General features: G+C 35.8%; 1 protein-coding gene across 7 annotated transcripts in view; it reads left to right on the top strand.

The window, feature by feature from the left end:
- The window catches only part of CACNA2D1 (calcium voltage-gated channel auxiliary subunit alpha2delta 1), a 508,596-nt gene that overhangs the window by 264,908 nt on the left and 220,490 nt on the right, over positions 1 to 23,198 (top strand). For 6 of the 7 annotated variants that reach the window (XM_058725264.1, XM_058725258.1, XM_058725265.1 and 3 more), the window contains exon 4: positions 4,037 to 4,096. The exons of the other annotated variant lie outside the window; for it this stretch is intronic. In XM_058725264.1, the coding sequence (XP_058581247.1) occupies positions 4,037 to 4,096 (60 nt within the window). The remainder of the gene's footprint in view (positions 1 to 4,036; positions 4,097 to 23,198) is intronic. 7 annotated transcript variants of the gene reach the window in all.

The following is a 23,198-nucleotide window of genomic DNA, read 5'->3' on the forward strand; positions in this document are numbered from 1 at the left end:
GGATGTTAACATTTTCGATGAGTTTAATGGAGACTAAAAATTGGTTTTGTGATATAAGCGTAAGCTTCCGAGTCAGAAAGCTTAGGTCCACGTCCATTTTGTTAAGCTTTTGAGTGCTCAAAATAGTCTTGAAATGATTTTCTGTTTTAAATGCTCAAATCAATAGGTAGGTAGGGATGTGTATATTATTAATACATCTATGACGTTGTATATATACTTATTCTCATATACACATGTGAATTTTCATATACACATAGGCTGTTTTAGTTTTTTTTTTTTTTTTAATGTTTATTTGTTTTTGAGCGACAGGGAGGGAAGAGTGTGACCAGGGTAGGGGCAGAGAGAGAGGAAGACAAAGAATGTGAAGCAGGGCTCCAGGCTCTAAGCTGTCAACACAGAGCCCGATGCAGGGCTTGAACTCACCAACCCCGAGGTCATGACCTGAGCCAAAGTCAGAGTTTCACCTATTGAGCCACCCAGGCGCCCCTGCTGTTTCATTTATAATAAAGCCATTTAATGAATTTGTCTGGTTTATCTTAATAAGGGCAGAATTCAGTTCCAGTTTTCTCTCAGAGGAACTTGTGCCAAGTTGGGTCTTTTGTATCTGTACTTGGTTCGATTTTAACGTTTAATACTATCTGAAACTGTACTGTAAATTAAATGAGAAAAAAATACACGCTTTTTATTCTGAATTAAGTTATTATTACAGGATATACTTATATAGCCAATTATGATTACTATAGCCATAACTATAGTTATACACTGAGCAAATATTCACATTTTATTAGGTAGGAATTTTATCAGTCTTAACACAATTTACCTTATGGCATTTAACAGTAGATAATTGGCTTGAAAAGTAAAAATGTCACCAGAATGGAAGTTAATTAAGGACTTGAAGTGTCCAAAAGACATGTCAGTTTTCTAGAAGTCGTGGCTAGCTGGTCTTTTGCCACAGGAAAGAGCACCATCAGCAGCTGTTTCTACTAGTTCCTAATACAGACTTCTTAGGTGTAAAGTTCCGTCGAATGTCTTATCACAAATTTTCCTAGATAAAACAGATTCCATTAAGTTTTAATGAACAAAGAAGTTAACAGACGTGCCTTTCATGATGATGCATTTATAGATTTCTGAGCTGGGCATATAAAACTTAGCAACTTTCAAGCTTCAAACCAACCTCTAAAATACACATTTTTTTTCTTGTACATAACTATCTATCTTTAGGTTTCTACAGCCATTTCAAAGTCTTGCAGTAAATGGCATTACTTCATAAAATTAGTGTTTAAAAATTATACGTATAATTTTTATTATGTATATATTGTATATATATAATATATATAATAATCAGAAATAAAGGTGATTTGAACTCTCCTCCTGGGAGAATTGTCTTTTAGAAGTTTGTTGCCCTTATTCATCTCTCTTTCACTTTTTTTTAAAAATAACTAGCTGTGATGATTAATGTCATTATGGCTTGTTAAACATGGATTATGTTCATATTGTAAGCTATGTGATTCTGGATCAGATCAGTTAAGTTGTACTTCGTTATGCTTTCCAGGGTCGATAACAGCATGGTAGTTAGAGTGGAGCTTTGAAAAGCATGTCTGGCCCTGAGGGTGAATGTCCCCGAGTGTGTTCTTTGTGGGACATCTTCCTCGTGTGTGTTGTGCAAGGAAAAATTTTAACATCCTTCTCCAAGACATAAAGACATTGAAAAGTTCTAATATTTCTTCATTGAAAAAATTATTTAACTTATTTATGTTTTATCCAATATTTTTGTTTAAATTCACAAAATGCTTGGGGCGCCTGGGTGGCTCAGTCGGTTAAGCGTCTGACTTTGGCTCAGATCATAATCTCGCGGTTCTTGAGTTTGAGACCCGTGTCAGACTCTCTGCTTACAGCTTGGGGCCTGGATCCTGCTTTAGATTCTGTGTCTCCCTCTCTCTCTGCCCCTTCCCCACTCATGTTTGTTCTCTGTCTGTCTCTGTCTTTCAAAAATAAATAAACATTAAAAAAATTTAAAAACAAAATGCTTAAGTTTATCATTTGTCCTATACATAGGAACATTTAGTTGTTCTTGTATTGCCTGTTAAAAATAAAGGAAGACTTGTATTCTGAATTCTGTCAAGAATATGCTTCTTGTTTATTTTCTCATTTTGTCTTTTATCTTCCCATCCTAAAGTTTCCCTACAAAGAAGTTGCTCCCATCTCTATTTACTTTGCCATTTTATCCACTTTTTGCTACATTTTCACACTGAACTTGACTTTTCAGCAGTATTGCAATGCAATATTACTGAAATGTATACACTTTTTCCTTGATTTTTGCTTTGTTGAGCTTTTTCTTTTTGTTACAGATAGAAAACCTTCGGTTACTCTTCCTCGTCTAATTTCTAACATTTACTAGCTCTTCTTCTAATCCATGTTTTCCTAGTGGCTGATAGACTGAAACCATTGTCCTTTTAAGCACACTAGAGAGTTTTCTTTTAAATTCGATTTAGGAATTCTTAGTTTATAAGATCTCCCGTCAGGCAGTATTTTATAGCCCTCAGTAATCCCTCCTTAAAAGTTCAGAAAGTGAACAGATTATGGTTTTGAATAACTGAGAATTGAAGTCAGTAGTAATATAAAAACTGGCATAAACGTAGGTTTCCGTTATATGGTGCAGTCTGGACTTTCTTTGGAAGAGTACTCATTGAAGCATAGTTCATAATGAAAGATCAGAAACCACTGATCTTGAACCACTAATCTACTATGAGACTTATACTTTTCTAAAACCTGATTATTCCTGTCCTTAAAAATGAGTTTAATATTTATATTTATTGTATTTACTGGTAATCTCTTCCTATTTCTGCCACTGTCTTCTAGCTGTTGGAGGCAGGCCACAGGTGAACTCAACGTTAAGTTATCTTTTCAAAGAGACAGCATAAAAATGAAATCATAGTTAACCCTCAAAGTTAGATAGCTAACATTTACATTGCTTACTGCCTGGCAGGCACCTTTCGAAGCACTTTACATGTAGTAACTCATTTAATCCTTTCAACAGCCCATGAGGCCAGCTTTGGCATTATTCACCTGAGAAACCAGAAGAGATATAACGTTTCCCAGGTTTGCCCAGCTAGAATGCAGCAAGGTTGGTGTTTAAGCCTCGGCAGTCAGCTTTCAGATCTGTGTTCTTCATCGCTAAATGTCACTGTCTCTTGTAAAATCTTATCACATGGAAAGCATAATAGTAACACTGAGAAATACAAAGAGAAAAATCTGAAAACTATTAGAGAAAGAAAAAAATAGAATTTATCTATAAAATGTCATTAGCAGACTGACAACAGACTTGTTATCTCCAGCTGAACTTTTAACAGAGTAACATTTTAAAAGTGCTAAAGTAAAAGTCAGGCTAGAATTCTCTAACTATGCTAACATACAAGAGCGAATGTGAAATCAGGCCATTTTCAGATGTGCAGATTCTGATAGTTTGGTACTCACAGGTTATCTCTGAAAGAAGAAGAATGTATTTCCTCCAGAAGGAAACTATTATATTTTTATGGCTTTTTGTAAAAACAAAAACAAAAACAGAAAAACCTTAATATGCTATTAAGAAGGTGCCTAGTTATAGTAGTTGGTACATATTTATTGATCTCTCAATGTCATTTCCTTTCTATTTATAGAGAAATACATGCTATCAAGGTATTTACTAAAGACAGGGTGCTACCAAGATGAATATACTCTACTCTTTGAAGATTTTTCTAAAACTGAAATGTTAGTCATTGAAAGAAAGCACTCAGGGTGCCCGTATCCTCTGCTGCTGCAGAGCTAATAAGCAACGGTATTCAAGAATAGTAGGTTATTTATATTACTTAAGAGTTAATACACACATAGCAACTTTAGTTGATTAGATTACTGATTGAGGAGTTATGCATTGGACATAAGGAGTTTCTCTTGCTTTTTGCGTCCTTATAATTGATTTGAAAACCTCAGCACTGTGTGTATTCACAAGTGTGTATTCATGTGATCATTCAAATTCTAAGATACAATGTTTCCTTTTCAGCGCTTGGCTTTGGAAGCAGAGAAGGTTCAAGCAGCCCACCAGTGGAGAGAGGATTTTGCGGTAAGGATCCTTTTTAACCACTTAAGTAGTAACTTTTTGTGTTTGATTGTTATGATTACATCAAGATTTTTGAGTGATAGAATCTTAAGATGATATGAGACCAAAACACAGCCACATTTTGTTTCTTTAAAAAATTTGCTTTTGGGGCGACTGGGTGGCTCAGTCGGTTAAGCGTCCGACTTCGGCTCAGGTCATGATCTTGCGGTCCGTGGGTTCGAGCCCCGCGTCGGGCTCTGTGCTGACAGCTCAGAGCCTGGAGCCTGTTTCAGATTCTGTGTCTCCCTCTTTCTCTGACCCTCCCCTGTTCATGCTTTCTCTCTATCTCAAAAATAAATAAATGTTAAAAAAAAATTAAAAAAAAATTGCTTTTGGGTAATCAGGGCCATTAAGTTAGTCATGATGTTCTTGCTTATGTTCCATATTAAAACAAGTCTTTGGAAATGTTCTCCTATAATCAAAGTTATTTATAAAATTAATGATATTAAAAGAGAATTACATTATAATGTCTGAATCATATTTATAGATATGAATATACTAGTTGGCAAACAAGATGCATTTTAACAACTTTGAGTGTGTGAGAATGATATGCATATTACAGTCACCTTGGTGGTGGGCAGTGTGATTGAAGTGAGAATGAATGAATTAAACTTTCTAAAATTTAATTGGTTCCACTTTGGCTAGATGCAATCTTTCTTTTACTGTGGTCTACTTTCAGAAGTTCCAGTTGATATTAGCGTTTCTATATATGCTTTTGATAAACTTTTGCTAATTATACAGATAACAGAAATTGTCCTTGTAATCAGTTTTGTCTGCTTATTTATCTTTCATCTGTATTTCCTTCTCTTCATGTGTTCATCCATCCTTTCATCGTCTTTTTTTCTATCTCTGTATCTGTGTATCTATCCGTATACCTATTAATACATCTATGAATGGATTCAGTATTTCAACTTACCTCATCTTATCTATTGATCTATCTATCTTGTTATAGCCAGGGGTACAGTGGAAAAGTTTGCCCTTAATAGTTAAAATATTTATCTTACATATTTGAATTATTTCATTTATAGTGAAAATCTCTATAGTTTCTGATCATAGAAAAATTCCATGTAACTAATTTTGGGCATGTTTAAAATAGGGTGTGGGTGACAGCTTTATTGTATGATTAAATTGGTTTTGAATGTTGTAAATAAAAGTCTCAAATTTGAAGGGAAGAAAGTCATGCTTCAGAGAACACAAAATTGAGGTTCGTGTCATGTAGATACAGGCTTAGTCCATAATCATTTGTCATAGCTAAGTTAACAAAGATCAATTCATCATCCATAATATATAAAGGAAAAAAATGGTGATTAAGTTAGAAACATAAGTTTGAGTATTGAGGGCAGATTTTAAGCTTATCCAATGAAGGGCTTTACAACGTTGTTAGTTTCTTTTAGATGAAAGGACAACAAGGTTGAATTTTTTGTTGTTGTTTCTCAGATAGACAAAAAGCAGCCACACTAATTTGCCCCCAAAGACATCTGTTTGGTTAGTTAATATTAAATGGAAATTGTTCTTTTCCTCCCAACTCAGCGGTGGTATAGGAAAAGAAATGCAAAGGCATAACAGGTATAGAGCAAGACCATGTATTCTGCTTAGAGTTGGTATGGTACAACTGGTGTTGTCTTGGTTTAAATTCTGAGTTAGTTTTAATTCTGAGAACTCAAAAAAACATTAAGTTCACGCGGATCAGCTTTTGTAATATATTCCCTTGCTGTTCGTAAACTTTTCTTTGCATGAAAGGAATTTGGTAATCTTTCTCAGTCATCTATTAGTTATATGTCTTTTTTAGCTTCCGAAGGAGAAATGATGTGGTAAAGAATAAACTGGCAAGCAGGGATGTAGTAATGCCTTTATTATCATTGGTGTTGTTTTATTTAACTATTATGTTCTCGCTTTCGGGTTGTAAGAGATTCTTGCCCAGATATATTGCAAACTCCTTGATATCATAAAATTATTAACACTAAATCAACATTTGGGCAATGCTGTAATTCTCCTTGCAGAAGTAATGGGCAGCCATTGTAGAGGAACCAAGAAACTCTCGATGTGTGTTAACCGTTATCATATTTTTCTGAATCCTAGCCATCGTCCCTTGTAAGACACCCAATCATTTATATATCGCTAAGGAAAGGAAAAAAAGAAGCCAATTAAATTATGATGTGTAAGCAATGTAAAGATGTGTTCTTATCTGTCAGATGTTAAAATGTGAAAAAATTTACCTTGAAATGTCATCACTGTCGTCTCCTTTCTCAGTGCCTGTCCCCAAACAGTGGCACTGCTAGCGCAAGTCATGCAAGAGGACAAATCGGTCCCACAATGACACAGAAGCCATTACTAAATTGTACACAGTTAAATAGAAAATAAGTGGTTTTCTCAGTGAGTGTTAGGAGTTCTTGGCAAATAGTGACCACCGTGTAAGAGAATTCTTGAACAAATTCTGTTCTTAATTTCCCCCTAGATTACCTCACAATTTATTTAGGCCCTATGAACATATTGATTGACAGAAAAAGAGATTGTTAAAAGGAAAACAGGTTAGTCCACTTTAGAGCTCTGTCAACTAATTTCCTGAGTACCTTCTTGAAGGACCGTCAACAATGTTCACAGAATATGTGTTGGTCATAGTTTGTACCCTGAGAATGGATATTTTCCATATCTTACCAGGCCAGCCATACCCGGTCTTTACAGTAGTCCTTCCTATTTCAAGAGCCTTTGAAATGCCGTAAGTTATTTTATGTTTGGAGAATAGAATGTGAATTCAGATGGCCTAATCTTCAGATTCAAATATTGCAAAAATGAGACACACTTTTTTTCTTTTTCTTTTTTTTTTTTTTTCTGGAAAATCAGATGATACTTCAATTCCTATATGTACCACGGTTAGACAAATCATTCCAAGCCAGACAAATCAGATTTAATCATCAACATTAAATTTCCCCTTATTTTAGGAGAGCACACAAAATAATTGCAAATTTTATAAGTACTTTATCCAAACATTTAAAAATGTTTAGTTTGGAGCTAAATGCTACTGTATTCCAAAATGTCCTCTTTTTAAATTTTATAATCCTTTCATCTCTTAAGATAGAAAACTATTTGCATCGGTGCGATAGTTCTTTAATGCCACCCTTTAATAATTTAACACTGGGATGATTTAGAAGGCAGAAATGATTTCATAAAAGGTACATTAACATTTCAAAAAGATACAATATTCTGATTCTTCCCTCAAGTATTAGTAGGCAAATTTCATTAATATTACTTAGGCAAAATGTTGATTAACACTTCCTACTCTTTAATGTAGAGAAATCTCAGGAACAACAAGAACAAAAGGCAAAGCACTGAAATGCTGGCAACAAGGAAAGGCTCGTGTAATTCACACTCTCCCTTGGCGCCACTCAGTTCCCAATTGAATGTACAATTGCGGTAACAAAGGGCATACACTCTAAATGGATGAAGATTTATGCGGTCATGCATTTACAAGTTCAAACCAATATTTGTAAATAAGCTGTATCTACCAGCTGCCTTTCGGGTCTCCATGCAACTTACGGGTGTTAAAGGTGATATTTCATGTCACTTATGATGGACAGATTATTAAGGGCAGGAGGGAGAAGCAAAAAGAGAGCTTAGACAAGGAATTGTTCTGCATGAAATAATTGCTGTTATTTCTACCAAACAGATCTTTTCCAATTGCATTTGAAATCTCATTTGATTACATTGCAATGGTTGGTTAACTTAAGCAATTTTGTTTCCAACTAAGCCTGCAATATTAATTGTACTTACACATGTATAAACATAAGGGGTGCCTAATTTGTATTTTAATAAGTAGGATCTTTATGTATGGCTTATTAGCATCAGCGTGTTACTGCGCAGACTGAGTACAGACGGCTCGAAATTGGCCAGTAAATAAAACATTTGAGGAGCCTTTTTTTAGCTTCAGCTTTACAGAGAAGCTAAATTAGAAGGTGAAATTTTTTTTCTAGTGAAGTTGAACGTTATTGAGTGTCAATCACGCTAACTTGGTTCTCCTAATTTAGAGTTATTTTTATGTATTTTTAAAAAAGTCACTTTGCTCAAATTGTAATTTGAAATGTTGCTTTTAAAGTTTTGTGTTTATAGGAGTTAAATTAATAGGCACTGGCCTTATGTATTTAATTATTTCATCTATCTTATTCATTTCATGGAAATCCATCAGTTCTGTTGACTGAGGCACAAACAATTATCAGTTTGTGAACTGTGAAAACATACTATATTTATTTTGGTTACCTCGTATAAAGATAAACACTGTTCTAAGTTATACAGTGGTATAGGTTCTAGATATGAAAGAACTGACTTTTTAGGGATAAAAAATGGGGGAGGGCATTCTATATTAATAAATTAATGAAGGAGTTTAGTAGATTACCAAAACGATTTTAGACTCTGACTGGATTTAGTCTTTTTTTTAGTTTCTACCTTTGCTTGAATTGCCCTTTTGGGAGCAAGAGGTTGCCTATTTTAATATGTTTTTGCTACATGTCTTTCAATTTTTTACTACTGTTTTCTTTTAAGAGTGTTGTCAATCTCTTCTCCTTATGAAGATAGATCAAAAGGAGCCACAATACAAAACTGATTTCTCCCCAAATTCCAGGCAACCAATTTATAGCAAAGAAGTATATTTATGGTACTTACTCTTTTTGTGTCTGCATACATATGAATGTTCATAGTTAGAGCATTATAGTAAGCAAAGTTGAAATAATAACCATGGGCTTTAAATTGTTAGTTATTCTGGGTGATACTCCTTAGCTATTGTTTTTACACTGAAAAATAGAAGCTAAATATTTATATATCAATTACCTATATAATAACATTGGTTTCATATTTAATAATTTTAAATAGTTACTAATAATTTTCCTAACTTCACTTTCTAATTATTTCTGTTAAAGCAAGGCTCATATGACAGTACATGACAATACAATTGAACCCTCTAAAGTAAGACATCATGATAATATGTTTGGGACATTGTAAACTTAGATCTAAATAGGACTGTGTAAATGTTTCTCTTTCATTTCTGTCCCCCTCTCTGGAAGGGAGGGAGAAGTTGCAAAGGACAGCTATCACTGACTTAGGAAATGAGGAGATGGATGGTGGATCTCTGTATTTTCAAGACCAGTCTGTTGCCTTAGTATCCTAACCTTGAACTGATGGAAACGTTGCTAAATTATTGGGAGATTCCTGGAATGGTGCCCGTGTTCTAAAGATTCTAGCCATCCACAGCACCCAGAATCATCCTCTTTGCCCTTTAAGCTAGAGTTGATTACTGGTGCCCACTTGTAGCTGTCAAAAGAGAGCTGTCTTAAACTTAGCTATTTCGTTAACCTCTCTATAAGTTTGGTTGCATTTTATTAAAAATTTTGGACACCAGTTAATTGCATTAAGGTGGGGTTTACTGTATTAATTTTTATAAAATGTATTTCTTTTACTTATATAAAAGAAATAAAAAGATGAAGAAAAATGTATAAGCCTTACAGATCACTGCAACTTATACATAATGCATAGTCTGCAAAGGTTTGGCCTGTAACCTTCTGTCCATTTTTTTCCCCCTTATTTAAAAAGTTTCAGTGACTCTCTGTTTAGCATAAATGGCAGACCAGGCCCTTCATGGTCTGCTACCATCTTACTTTTCCTAAATTTTCTATTGCACCATCTCCACAGCAGCTGTTGTCATCCTGAAATTCTAAAACCGAAACAGAGTGAAACTTGACGTTTCTGTAAGGCGATGTTCTTTACTTCGTCTTCAGACGTTTTAAAAACTTCTGTGCTGCCTCCCTGTGAAGATAGTTTTGCTAACAGTACAAAGGAAAGAAGGTTGATGCCGAAGATACAAATAGAATAATTTCTGACATTTTAGAAACCCTCCATTCCAACATTTAAAAAATGTTTTATTTATTTTGAGAGAGAGAGCAAGCGCATGAGGAAGGGGCAGAGAGAGAAAGACAGAGGATCCTAAGCATGCTCCATGCTTTCAGTGCAGAGTCTTGCTCAGGGCTTGAACTCATGGACCAAACTGTGAGATCACGACCTGAGCCAAAGTCAAGAGCCGGACACTTTACTGAGGGAGCCACCCAGGAGCCCTCATCTTCAGACTTTTTGATGATGTCTGCCTAGGAATCTGCTCTTTCCAATTTCCTCTCGGTTTTGATCCCCTAATCTTGGATTTGTTGTCTGTTTTCTGTAGGCCCCTTATACCCAGTATATGTTCCTATTCAAATATGTACTCATTGCGTAATTTTCCTTTTTCTACTCTCTTTCACCACTGAAATGCAAACTTTCTGGAGATAAGAACTATGGCTGATGCGTTGCTAAGAAAATTGTAGTCTGGTATACAATGCATAACCCACAGTAGCCTATATGTAATTTTTTAAATTAAAAGTTACCTAGTTGTGGTTTTGAGATATCTATTTTTACTATAAACGTTATGGTCAGTTGTACTGGAGATATAGTGAAAAATTTATTTGAACAGCAGTTTTTATGTCTGAGTATATTTGTCCAGAGCCGTGGCATGGTTATAGAACACTGGGCTTGAAATTATGCAAATCTGTTTCGAATTTTGTCTTTGCCACTAACTGGCAATACAATTTTCTGAAAATAACAGCCTTTTGAATATCAGTTTATGTAAAAATGCTTGCTTCTGTAGTCTCTACCAGCATAATTATTTCTGTTAGTTGCTCAATAATAGTCTCTCTATGCTCCTATGAACCCTATCTCTCCACCAAGGAAAATGTTTTCTAGAAACCTCATGACCTGTCCATGTGTTCACCAAGTAGGTTGACAAAAGTCCCTGGATGGCTATTCACGTAGGCCAGAGAGCATCTCCTAACTCCCATTGCTGCTGTTTTCTGCTTGCCATCATTGCCCCCATGGAAGAATACAGTTCTGCTCAGCTTGCTGTCACCTGGTGCATCCCAGGCTGTCAGAGTGTGTCCTATGTAGACACAGAGTGAATGGTTCTATTCCCAACCATAGAGGTTTTTAAAAATATTTTAGTTAGTTAATATACAGTGCAATATTGGTTTCAAAAGTAGACTTCAGTGATTCATCACTTACATATAACACCCAGTGCTCATCACAGGTGCCCTCCTTTATACCCATCATCCATCTAGCCCATCACCCCAATCACCTAACCTCCTTCAACCCCCAGTTTGTTATCTATCATTAGGAATCTCTTGTGGTTTGTATCTCTTTTCTTTCCACCCCCCCTTCCCATATGTTCGTGTGTTTTGTTTCTGAAATTCCACATATGAATAAAATCATGTATTTGTCTTTGTCTAAATAACTTATTTCGCTTAACATAATACATTCTAGCTCCATCCATGTTGTTGCAAATGGCAAGATTTCATTCTGTTTGATGGCTGAGTAATATTCCATTGTGTGTGTGTGTGTGTATGTATACATATATATATATACCATATCTTCTTTATCCATTCAGCAGTCGGTGGACACTTGGGCTCTTTCCACAGTTTGTTGTTGATAATGCTGCTATAAACATTAGGGTGCATGGACCTCTTTGAACCTGTATTTTTGTATCCTTTGGGTAAATACCTAACAGTGTAATTGCTGGATCATACGGTAGTTCTATTTTTAATTTTTTGACGAACCTCCACACTGTTTTCCAGAGTGGCTGCACCAGTTTGCATTCTTACCAGCAGTGCAAAAGTGTTCCTCTTTCTCTGCATCATCGCCGGCATCTGTTGTTTCTTGTATTCTTCATTTTAGCTATTCTGACAGGTGTGAAGTGGTGTCTCATTACGGTTTTGATTTGTATTTCCCTGATGATGAGTTATTTTGAGCATCTTTTCATGTGTCTGTTAGCCATCTGGATGTCTTCTTTGGAAAAAGTGTCTATTCACGTCTTCTGGCCATTTATTCGCTGGATTATTTGTTTTTGGGTGTTGAGTTTGATTAGTTCTTTATTTTTTTTATATAATTTTTTTAATGTTTATTATTTATTTTTGAGATAGAGGGAGAGACAAAGTACAAGTGGGAAAGAGGCAGAGAGAGAGAGAGAGAGACACTGAATCCAAAGCGGACTCCAGGCTCTGAGCTGTCAGCACAGAACCCTGATGTGGGGGCTCGAACCCACTAACTGAGATCGTGACCTGAGCACAAGTCAGACGCTTAACTGACTGAGCCATACAGGCGCCCAGTTCTTTATAGATTTTAGATACTAACCCTTTATCCGATGTGTCATTTGTAAATACCTTCTTTCATTCCGTAGGCTGCCTTTTAGTGTTGTTGATTTTTTCCTTTGCTGTGCAGAAGCTTTTTATCTTGACGAAGTCCCAATAGTTCATGTTTGCTTTCGTTTCCCTTGCCTTCAGCAACATGTCTAGTAAGAAGTTGCTTTGACTGAGGTCAAAGACATTGGTGCCTGTGTTCTCCTCTAGGATTTTGATGGTTTCCTGTCTCACATTTAGGTGTGTCATCCATTTTGAGTTTATTTTTGTGTTAGGTGTAAGAAAGTGGTCCGGTTTAATTCTTCTGCACGTTGCCGTCCAGTTTTCCAACACCATTTGTTGAAGAGACTTTTTTCCATTGGGTATTCTTTCATGCTTGTTGAAGATGAGTTGTTCACATGATTGGGGGCGTAGAGGGGTTTCTAAAACCTAGGTAAATAATATTTGAATGTGCCATTTGAAAAAAGTAGAAGCTAATGCAAAACTCCATTAAATCAAATATCAAATTCTTTTTTTTTTTTTTTTTTTTTTTTTTAAATTTTTTTTTTATTTTTTGGGACAGAGAGAGACAGAGCATGAACGGGGGAGGGGCAGAGAGAGAGGGAGACACAGAATCGGAAACAGGCTCCAGGCTCTGAGCCATCAGCCCAGAGCCTGACGCGGGGCTCGAACTCACGGACTGCGAGATCGTGACCTGGCTGAAGTCGGACGCTTAACCGACTGCGCCACCCAGGCGCCCCTCAAATATCAAATTCTTAAAGTTTATTGCAATAAGAATAGAACATGATATCTACCCTCTTCACAAAGTTTATGTGTACAATACAGTGTTGCTGACTAGGTATGATGTTGTCTGGCAGATCTTTAGCTCTTATATACCTTGCTTGACTGAAACTATATGCCTGTTGATTAATAACTTGCCAATTCTCCCTCCCTTCAACCCGTGGTAACCACCATTTCAGTCTTTGATTTTATTAATTTGCCTATTTTAGATACCTCATGTGAGTGGAATCACACAGTACTTGTCTTTGTGTGCCCGGCTTATTTCACTCGGCATAATGTTCTCAAGGTTCATCCATGTTTCCGTGTAGCAGAATTTCCTACGTTTTAAGGGCTAAATTATATTATGTGTGCTATTTTCACTACCTTCTCTTGTAGATGTGTTCATCTCTTGATGGACTTTTGGATTGTTTCCACATCTTAGCTATCATGGGACTGTTAGTATCTCTGAGATCCTGATTTTAATTCTATTGGATATATACTCACAAGTGGGACTGCTTGTGTATCATATGTAGTTCTAATTTTATTTATTTATTTTTTTGAGTAATCTTGATAGTGTTTTGTTTAGTGGCTGCACCATTTTGCATTCCCACCAAGAGTGTGCAAGGATTCCAGTTTCTCCATCTTCGACAATATTGTTGTCTAATAGCTACAGACTCAAACATAAGATCTGACACTGTAAGACTCCTAGACTAAAAGCTTCATGACATTGTTTTTGGCAGTGATTTCATGGATAAGACACCAAAAGCCCAGGCAACAAAAACAAAGTGGGACTTCACAAAAGGAAAAAAAGCTGAATAACAAAGGGAACAATCAGTACAGTGAAAGGTAGCCTGCAGAGAAAATATTTGCAAACCATGTATCTGGTAAGGGGTTAATCTTGAAAACACATATGGAGGGGCGCCTGGGTGGCTCAGTAGGTTAAGCGTCCGACTTCGGCTCTGGTCACCATCTCATGTTCCGTGAGTTCGAGCCCCGCGTCGGGCTCTGGGCTGATGGCTCAGAGCCTGGAGCCTGCTTCCGGTTCTGCGTCTCCCTCTCTCTCTGCCCCTCCCCCGTTCATGCTCTGTCTCTCTCTGTCTCAAAATAAATAAACGTTAACAAAACAAAACAAAACAAAAAAAGAAAACACATATGGAACTCATACAAGCCAACAACAAAAATAGCATCCCTACAGGTTTTTAATCACCAGGGCTCTGAAGCTGGTTCTCATAGTCCCTGTATCATAAAGTTCCTGAAGTAAAGAGTTCATTCATGGTTTATTTAATACTTCTCTCAATGGGGGCATAAACACCTTTCTTTAGGAGTCTTTGAGGAGACTGTTTTCTTATCATATCCTCCTCTTCCTCAGTGTCCCTTTGAACTCTCTTCCATGTATTTTTCCTTTAGGAAACAACCTGTTGACCTCCAGCAAATGAATGTGTGAAAACAGATTCCTAAACCTTTTTTCAACTCTCTATCTATATTGTCATAGTTCAAGTTCAGCATGGAGGACCCCACTGCTGTATACATTCATATCTCCAAAAACCTGTTTGAAATTAAATGAGATAGTTTATGTAAATATGCATAGCACTTTGGAAGGTCTTCAAAAATGATCATTTTAATAGAGCAGGCACTACCTCCTTCTAGATGCATTTCTTCCAAAGAGTTGGCCTATTCCTTTTTAGTGGTTAAGTGCAGCTAGTTACAACTTGAGAAGGAAAATGTGCATTGTCCACAAGAGGCGGCAGATGAATACTGACTGAACTGACTTAAATTCTACTTAACTTACATTTCATTTATGGAGTAAGACTGCATTCGCATAGAATGACTACATTTGGAAGTGAGTAGAGGGCATGAGGGTATCAAATTAAGTCTTTAATTATTTTTGATGTTTGTCTTTATCTGTGTATGAAGTTCTGGTGTGCTTGCTACCTAAAACAGCTCTGGTGCACCTTTCTATATTTAAAAAAAAATGTATTTGAAGGGAACGTTAGGGGATATAGACACTAATACATGTATTTATTTACTGCAGATCCTTGTGGACTGCGGCCCTGGGGCAATAACTCCCTTCCCAGAGATAATTTTTATCTTAAGAATAACATCAGATGCTGGAATAATTTCAATTTAGTGGGGTTAGAGTTATGTTAATTACTTTGCTCACATTACTATGGCAAAGAGAATGCTTCAGGAATTGAAGAATCGGCCTAGAGAGCATTCTTTCTAAAGGGTTACCACCGTGGTGAAACTTGGAACTTTAAAATAAAGAACCTAAATTTGAGGAACAGGCAATTTATGTAGGTCATGGAGTTCTGTCACTAATAGGATACATTTGGATTTGGGGGGCTGCCTGGGATAGCTGACCATGAGGACTTCGGGTTTAGTGAACTGGTTTAGTGGGAGGGATATTATGTGTCCAGAATATAAGAAAGCTGCTGAAACAGGGTTTTGGCTAATGTTGAGAGTGTGTATTTATTGCACCCATAAGCTTAGTTTAAAAAAAAAAAGAGTCTGTAAGTAGATAGAAGAAAGTTTTGAGATATCCCTGATTTAAAGCTGACAGGTTAAAAAAAAATGGAAAGAAACCTAGAAAATATTCATCTACAAGTTTCAACAATTATGTAGCTAGACTTTAGCCCTGGATTTGAATACATATAAGAAAAATGCTATGGGACTTTAGGGGAATGACCAACTTGCCCCATCCGTGCAAAATGGCCAGTTTCTTGGAAGCTTATGCCTTTTGTTATCTTCTAACTTTCCAAAGCAGCCTGTCAACAGATTTATTCCTCATGCTATCCTCTCTCTAATTAATCAAGACTTTCTTTTTTTCCTTTTACTTTCTCATCAGTATACAAACTTGTTTTGGTATCTTCTGTCATTAAATCAGTCTATCTATCTTGCCTCTTTGAGCTTCACCATACTTCTTTGCTATCTTATACTGCTAAATTCAAAGGAAATGTACATCCGCACACTCTCTCCATTTTCACCTTTGCCCGCTGGCCAGCCCAGTCCAGTCTGAGTGCACACTGCATCTGTGTCGCAACTGTTTTGTAGTTTGCATTTACCTCCATGTCATCGAATCTAATGGGCATATTCTGTGGATCTTTATAATTGGTCTGTTGATATCATTTTAATGGACCACCTCCAAGTTCCCCTTTCTTCAAACACTTTATTGGTTTTTAGGAAACCCCACTTAGCCGATTTTCCTGTTTTCTCACTATCCGTTCCTTATCAGTTTCCTTTTTAGTACTTGTTTCTTTACAGTGGCTCTAATCTTGTCTAAATTTAGGGCTGTCATAGCCCTCTTGTCTTTACTGCCCATGCTTTGTCCCAGGACACCCCATCCATTTCATTGTATTTAAATATAATTCCACACAGGTCTCTTTTCTGAGCTCTAGGCTCGTTTATCTAACTGACCACTTGTTTCCATTAATAGTTATCTTGCCTGCTTGTCACGAACATGCTCAGATGAACTGTTGTTTCCGTTGCTTTCTCCCCTAGTATTCTGCTCATCTGTTGATTTTCCCATCTCAAATAATGTCAACTTCTCCCAAGTTAATTTAGTCAAAATGAAAGAGTAATCCTTAATTTCTTTCTCTGCCATAACCCCTTATATAATCCATGTGTAAATTCTGTCAATTTCAAATACATCATGCAACTATTTATTTCTCTTCATCTCCATTACCACCGTCTGTGTCCAATCTCCCACCCCAGCCTGTAGACAGATAATCTTGAAATTGTTAATCAAATTATGAATCAAAGAGTCTACCTACTGCCCTGTAGCATCCACAAATTTGGTTTATATACACAGTTAAGTAAGATTTTATATTGTCAATTAAACAGAAGAGAATAATCATGAGGCTTTAATCAACAGTTTTATAAGCAAGTGGGAGACACAGCTTTGTATATCCTTCTGGCACAAATGTTTTGCGAATCAAGTAAGATGAAGGAGTTTAAAATCTTTAAACCAATAAGACAACCAAATAGGAGAACACAGTAGTGTAGGTGACACAAACCTGAATTTAGAAAGCAATGTGTTGCTTTTCTCAAACTGCCCATGAAAGATATGCCTATATGGTAGCAGCAGTATTAAAATCAAGGCAGCACAAGTGAAAACAAGTTTAAAAAAAAAAGTCCAAAATGTTACTGTTAAATTACGTTACAATTAATGGCACAAAAAAATGTGAAGTTTTATATGAATTCAGGTTTAAAATAACAGTTACAAATGCCTTTTTCTGCTTCATCAGAAGACATACTGTGATCTAAGTAATAGAGCTTGTAATTGCTGAATGTTATAGGAAATTAGTTATCATGGAATTGTAGTATTGTGTGTTACGGGATATATTACATGTTAATTAAATTATTAGATTCCAAAAACTATAAAATTGCTGCATTGCAAGAATTGCTTTACTTTGTGATAGTGCTTCACCACTGTGGGGGAAATTCTCCTGGGGATCTTTTAAGAACCACCTGGAAGTCGTTTTTCAAAGTCTTCCCTAATGTCCTCCCCAGAGAGTTCTCAGTGACTTCGTATGTATGGGGGTGAAGCTAAGACACAGAATCCATCTCCAGAGAGCAGTGTAACTGATGGGGTGTAACCTATCTATCATGTGTATTAAGACTGAAGAAAGCTTGGCACCCACTTTCTGGAGGACTTACTAATTATCACAATAAAAACAGTCAGTCTGAATGCAGTTCTAAAGCTTAGAAACAAGGGATTGAGTGGTAAATAGATTTGAATATCAGAAAGAAAATTATAATAAGAAATTGGATGCTCAAAACAATCTAGTTGGGTTTAGTTATTACCTAAACAGCAATAGTGACAATAATCAGGCTTGCTCAGTCACTCTCCTTCTGAAAGAGTAATACCTTAATTGCTTTTACAAGAATATTTCAGTATCATGACTTTAAAAATCCAAGTGATATATAGGTCACTACAAAAGAAAAATTAAAATCTCTCTTAAATACTAGATATATTCTTTGTTTACATTTAGTGGGCATGATGATGTTCAATTTATCTGTTTATCTCTTTTTTTTCACATATTTTTTCATGACATAACCCGGAAAAAAAAAAATCACAGTTCTCTGATTTGAACAGAATGTACGAATTTGTGATAGGAGAGTGCATTCTCCCATGAATATATCAACATGTTAATATTTCTCTCACCTTTTTCATACATCCCCAAACTTATAAGATTATTATTTTTATCTAAGACTTATGCTCTAAAACCATAATTCCCACACTATTTAATCCTCATTCTATATTTTGATGGCTTAAATGGTGTCATCGGAACTTCTACCCATAGCTCCTCTATACAGACCTTATTTATTTGTGTTTTTAATTCATAGTTTGATTCAATGGATTTTTTTGATCAAGTAGTTCAACAAAGAAAAGCCATAGGATGCTCTAATCCCCGAGTTCTTGCACGATTGAAAATTCCTGAGATTTCATTTTGGATTTGAAAGCAACTTTGGCTATATATGCTCCCCCCACCCCCCTCAAAATTTGAAACAATTTTCATTGTTCTGTCATTGATACAAGTGGCTCTAAAGAAGTCTCAAGCCAGTCTGATTCTAGTGCCTGGACCCATCCTGAATTGACTTGCTTTTTTTTGCTGTTTCCCTAATACGTTCTTCAATATTGAGGTTGAACTAGGAATGATACATCTTACTGTTCATTTTTTGGTGTCTTTGTATTCCGGTTTTAATTTTGTTTCAGAAATGTGAACTTTCAACATTTTTTTGAATATTTTTGTATAGTTTTTTTTTTAATGCTCTTTTCATCAGGAATATCACTTAATATAAATGGGACCACCTTTTCTGTTTTCCATAATTGGTATTTGATATAATCTTTTTAAAGCATCCTTTTTTTTTTTTTTTTCTTCCATTTGGCATGATTTCCTGAAGCCTGTCTGGAATGATGGTCTTTTCATATGCATCTGTGCCTTCCTTGTTTTCATGTAGCTGTCTTCTCTAAATAATCTGTTTTGCATCTCCCCCTTTTCTGTCTGTTCTGCAGCTCCTTTGCCAGTTTATAAATAATCTCATCTTTAAAAACTCTTTTATCTTTTATTTTCTTTCATTATTTTCCTGACACTCTCCCTCTCTGCCCCTTATTTTAAAGAATAGGTCTATAATTTCTCTGAGACTGTGAGGAACCATGGTTTTAATTCTTCATTTTGTTTTAGTTTCGCTATCTTTCATTAGTTTTCCTTTCTTCCTTCACCTTTCCAAAGAAATGGCTGTGCATGGATTCCTGAATCTTGATTTGATGGAAGATGTTGTGGGAAAATTAAAAAGAGAGAATCCCAAGGTAGTTTAGGGCTTCCACTAAGGTGAATAGTCTCATTGGCCTTCCAAAATAGGTTCTATACTTTGCATATTTCCAAACTGTTTTTAAGCTTCAGGAAGTCTATGAGACTTATGATTAAAAACAAATAAGTCATGGCTTTTCTTATGGTGATATGATGATTGCCATTTCTCTTTCCTACGAGGATTTATTTCCTTTCACGTTCTACAGCTAGCATTTATTAGGTAAAAAATAGAAAACATTAGGTAGTATTAAAATTAATTGCATTTTCAAAGCCAAAATAGGGAATGTCCAACACAAGTGTTCCTGCAAAAATATATCTGATTATTGCCTAGATATCAGCTTGATATTATTATAAGGTCTACTTTTTTTTTTTTTTTTTTTAATTTTTTTTTTCAACATTTTTTATTTATTTTTGGGACAGAGAGAGACAGAGCATGAACGGGGGAGGGGCAGAGAGAGAGGGAGACACAGAATCGGAAACAGGCTCCAGGCTCCGAGCCATCGGCCCAGAGCCTGACGCGGGGCTCGAACTCACGGACCGCGAGATCGTGACCTGGCTGAAGTCGGACGCTTAACCGACTGCGCCACCCAGGCGCCCCTATAAGGTCTACTTTTAAACAAATTATTAGAACATGGTGAAGGAAATAAAATAAAATGTAAACCAGTGCTTTCTGTAAAGCAGAAAATAAATCACTTGATATTTAAACAGCCCTCTAAAGGGGGTACCATTTGCACATGAAAAGTATTGATTCAGGGTGTGCTTTGGACTCCAATTCATTCAACAGAATATTTGGTTATCTACTTTAATATTAAGTTTAAAATTATTTCTGGACCATTAAGTCAAAAATTATTACAGTTAAAAGGGACATACTCTGATAAATAGGATTGCCAACCAAGATGCCAAAAAGAGTTTCATTATTTCATATAGTGTGATTTTGGGCTATTTATTTAATCCTTAAACTGCAGTTTCTTCATCAACAAAATGGGAATAATATTGGTACCAATAGCACATGGTTATTTTGATACTTAATTGAAATAATGCATGGAAGCCTTCACACAGGTCTTTGTGAAGTGGAATCAAGCTTCAATAAAGGAAATATAGGGGCACCTGGGTGGCTTAGTCTGTTGTGTCTGACCCTGGATTTTGGCTCAGGTCCCGATCTCTTGGTTCATGGGATCAAGCCCTGCATTGGGCTCTGCACTGTCATTGAAGAGCCTGCTTGGGATGTTCTCTCTCCCTCTCTTTCTGCCCCTTCCCCACGAATGCATATGCACTCACATTCTCTCTATTTCTCTATCTCTCTCAAAAAACTTTTTTTTTAAATAAAAAGTATAAATGATGTCACATTATTAAGAAATTGATGACATTCAATGTTGCCTAAACGAGTATAACTGAAATTTTATTAGCAATCAAATTTAGTCTCCCCCCCCCACACCCTTCTTATGTTCTTCCTGCTTGCTTCCAGGTAGAATCTGCAAAGTATACAACAACCCGCTATCAGCAAAAACATATATATATATAATCATTACATTCATTGAGATTGATTTTGCTTACAAATGTGCTGTTTCCCCTTTGAAACATATTTTTAAAGATTTCCAAAAATAAAAAAAAAAAAACAACTGTGAAATGTTAAAAAACACAAGCACAGTACAGAATCAAAATACTGATTTTGATAAATTATATTCTTGCTTTGAGTAGAAACCCACACATGTACATTTTAGCATAGCTATTTTAAACCATTAAAATGTCCTGAAAGCATTTCTGTGCTGTTTGTATTTGCATCAATGTTGGAATCCCATTGTCTTACAGCTCACAAACGGTAAAATCTAATCAATTTTAAAATTTCAGACTTTTATTTGAAAATCTTAAGTATTTTATGTTTTCATGTTCTGAGCGTTTCTGGTTTTATAAATAAAGAGTATTAGTTACACTCGAGAGAGAACAAATTATAGAATCCAAGTTATAATAAATCTAAAATGTGTGTTTGATGGTTCAACTACTAAATTCTTTTTTCATAATCCTTATCCTGAGTAAAAATGACCAAATGATATATTCAGGATGACTATAGCCTATTTCTTTGGCTAAAAGGGAAATGAAACCATCTGACAGAAAATATCAATGTCTCTGTTATTTTAATAGCATAGATGTTAATCCTTAGGCTCCCTAGATGTTTCTCTAGCTTTTATAGGGTTTTCTTTGAAATTTTTGTTCTCCCATTTTCATTGATAAATAATTGACATGCATCATTGTATAAGTTTAACACATACAGCATGGTAATTTACATATATTGTGAAATGATTGCTATAGTAGGTTCAGCTGACATCTGTCTTCTCATGTAATTACAGTAAAAGAAAGATATGATAATAAAGGGAAAAAATTTCCGAGTGATGACAAGCGTTAGGGTTTACTCCTAACAGTTTTCTTCTGTACCTTACAGCTGTGTTAGCTATCGTCCTCATGTTGTACATTATGTTCCTTCTGCTTATTTGTCTTATAACTGGAAGTAGGTAGCTTTTGACCATCTTCCTCCAATTCCCCTTTCCCTCACCCCCTGTCTCTAGTAACATGGCAAGTCTGATCTCCTTTTCAATTAGTTTTTTGTTTCTGTTTTTAGAAGTTTCCACATATAAGTGAGATCATACAGTATTTGTCTTTCTCTGACTTACTTCACTTGGCATTATGTCTTCAGGGTCTATCCATGTTGTCACAAATGGTAGAATTTCCTCATTTTTTGTGGCCGAATAATATTCCATTGAACATGTTTGCCACAGCTTCTTTATCCATTTATCCATGGACAAACACTGACGTTGTATCTATGCGTTGGGTACTGTACATAATGCTGCTGTGAACATGGGGGTACAGATACCTTTTTGAATTAGTATTTTCATTTCCTTTGGATATATTTCCAGAAGTGTAATTGCTGGATTGTGCAATAGCTCTATTTTTAATTTTTTGAGGATCCTTCATAATGTTCTCCACACTGGCTGTACCAACTTTTAATCCTACCAATGGTGCACAAAGGTTCCCTTTTCTCCATAACCATATCAGTGTTTGTTTGTTTGTTTGGTCTTTTCAGTGATGGCTATTCCAACAGACATGAGGTGATACCTTGGTGTGGTTTTAATTTGGATTTTCCTAATGATTAGTGATGTTGAGTATCTTTTCATTTTCCTGTTGACCTTTCATATATCATATTTGGAGATCAGCTCCTTTGCCCATTTTTAAATTTGGTTCTGTGTGTGTGTGTGTGTGTGTGTGTGTGTGTGTGTGTTTCATTGTTGTTTTGCTATTGACTTCTATGAATTCTTTATATATTTTGGATATTAACCCCTTATCAGATAGATGATTTGCAAATATTTTTGTTCTCATTCCTTAGGTTGTCTTTTCACTTTGTTGGTCATTTTGTTTGTTTTGGTTTTGTTTTCTTTCACCATGCAAGAAATTTTTAGTTCACTGTAGTACCAGTTGACCCATGCCAAGGAAGTTTGTTCCTATGTATTCTTCAAGGAGTTTCATGATTTTGGGTCTTACGTTAAGTTTTTAGTCTATTTCAAGTTACTTTTTGTAAGTGGTATAAGATAAAGGTCCAGTTTCATTCATTTACATGTGACTATCCAATTATCGCAGCAGCATTTATTGAAGACACTGTCTTTTCTCCATCCAGTGTCTTGGCTCCCTGGTCACATATGAGTTGACCATATATGCTTGGGTTTATTTCTGAATTTTTATTTCTCATTTTCTTCTCTTGGTCTGTTTTTTCTTTATGCCAGTACCGTGCTGTCTTGATGGGTTAGGCTT

Source organism: Neofelis nebulosa, chromosome 4 (genome assembly GCF_028018385.1).
Source record: "Neofelis nebulosa isolate mNeoNeb1 chromosome 4, mNeoNeb1.pri, whole genome shotgun sequence".
NCBI classification, from domain to species: domain Eukaryota; kingdom Metazoa; phylum Chordata; class Mammalia; order Carnivora; family Felidae; genus Neofelis; species Neofelis nebulosa.